The sequence below is a fragment of the Alligator sinensis genome, unplaced genomic scaffold, assembly GCF_000455745.1.
Source record: "Alligator sinensis unplaced genomic scaffold, ASM45574v1 scaffold391_1, whole genome shotgun sequence".
Taxonomy (NCBI): Eukaryota; Metazoa; Chordata; order Crocodylia; family Alligatoridae; genus Alligator; species Alligator sinensis.
This window is the reverse complement of record NW_005841889.1, coordinates 1,705,892-1,706,562: the sequence shown is the minus strand read 5'-3', so window position 1 is coordinate 1,706,562 and position 671 is coordinate 1,705,892. Positions and strand designations below refer to the sequence as shown.

The 671-nt window shown below is 66.8% G+C and overlaps 1 protein-coding gene across 1 annotated transcript in view; it reads left to right on the top strand.

Annotated features, from left to right (window-relative positions):
* Window positions 1–414: 414 nt before the first annotated feature.
* Window positions 415–671, top strand: part of CACNA2D3 (calcium voltage-gated channel auxiliary subunit alpha2delta 3) — an 889,480-nt gene continuing 889,223 nt past the window's right edge. Inside the window, exon 1 of the mRNA XM_025197140.1 lies at window positions 415–467. Within this exon, the coding sequence (XP_025052925.1) occupies window positions 415–467 (53 nt within the window). The remainder of the gene's footprint in view (window positions 468–671) is intronic.

The following is a 671-nucleotide window of genomic DNA, read 5'->3' as shown; positions in this document are numbered from 1 at the left end:
GTGCTGGGGTGGGGGTCTTCTTCCCTGAAAGCAAAAAACCCATCAAAAACTTTGCTTCTCTCTCACTGCAAGCTAGGGCTGGAGACAAAGAAGCCAGGTAGTTCCAGGGTCAATGCTGCCTGCAAGCTGCAGCCCTCGTTTGCTCCTAGGAGCTGTCCAGCTGCCTGAAGGCAACCTTCCTTTCTTTCACTCCTGGCCTTTACCCTCCGCACTGAGCACGTGGCGCGGCCAGGCTCGGACCTACCTGAAGTGCTGAGCAGGCCCGGGGCGGGAGGGCGCTGCCCTTGAAGCAGAGCCCTCGCCTCCGTGGGGCTGCGCGCGGGGCGGGAGAGCAGAGGCCAGGGCTGCCTGGAGCCCGGCAGAAGCCGCTGCAGAGGCGGGGGGCTCGGGGGCGCCCCGTAGGACCGCGCGGGGATGACTCAGCCCCGGCTCTGCTTATTTACACGGAACTTCAATTGCTATTTTAAGTCCTTGAACTGAAGGGAGGGAGGGAGGGAGGGAGGGGGCGGCGAGCGCGAGAGGAAGGGAAGCAAATGGGGGGGCTCCCCCCAGCCGGGGCCCGCACGACCCAGGCAAGCCCGGCCGGAGCCCGCATCGATCGCCTCGCGCTGCATTTCCTGCCGGGCGGAGCGGAGCGGAGCGGAGCGGGGCAGCGCTGCCCCCGGGGGCCG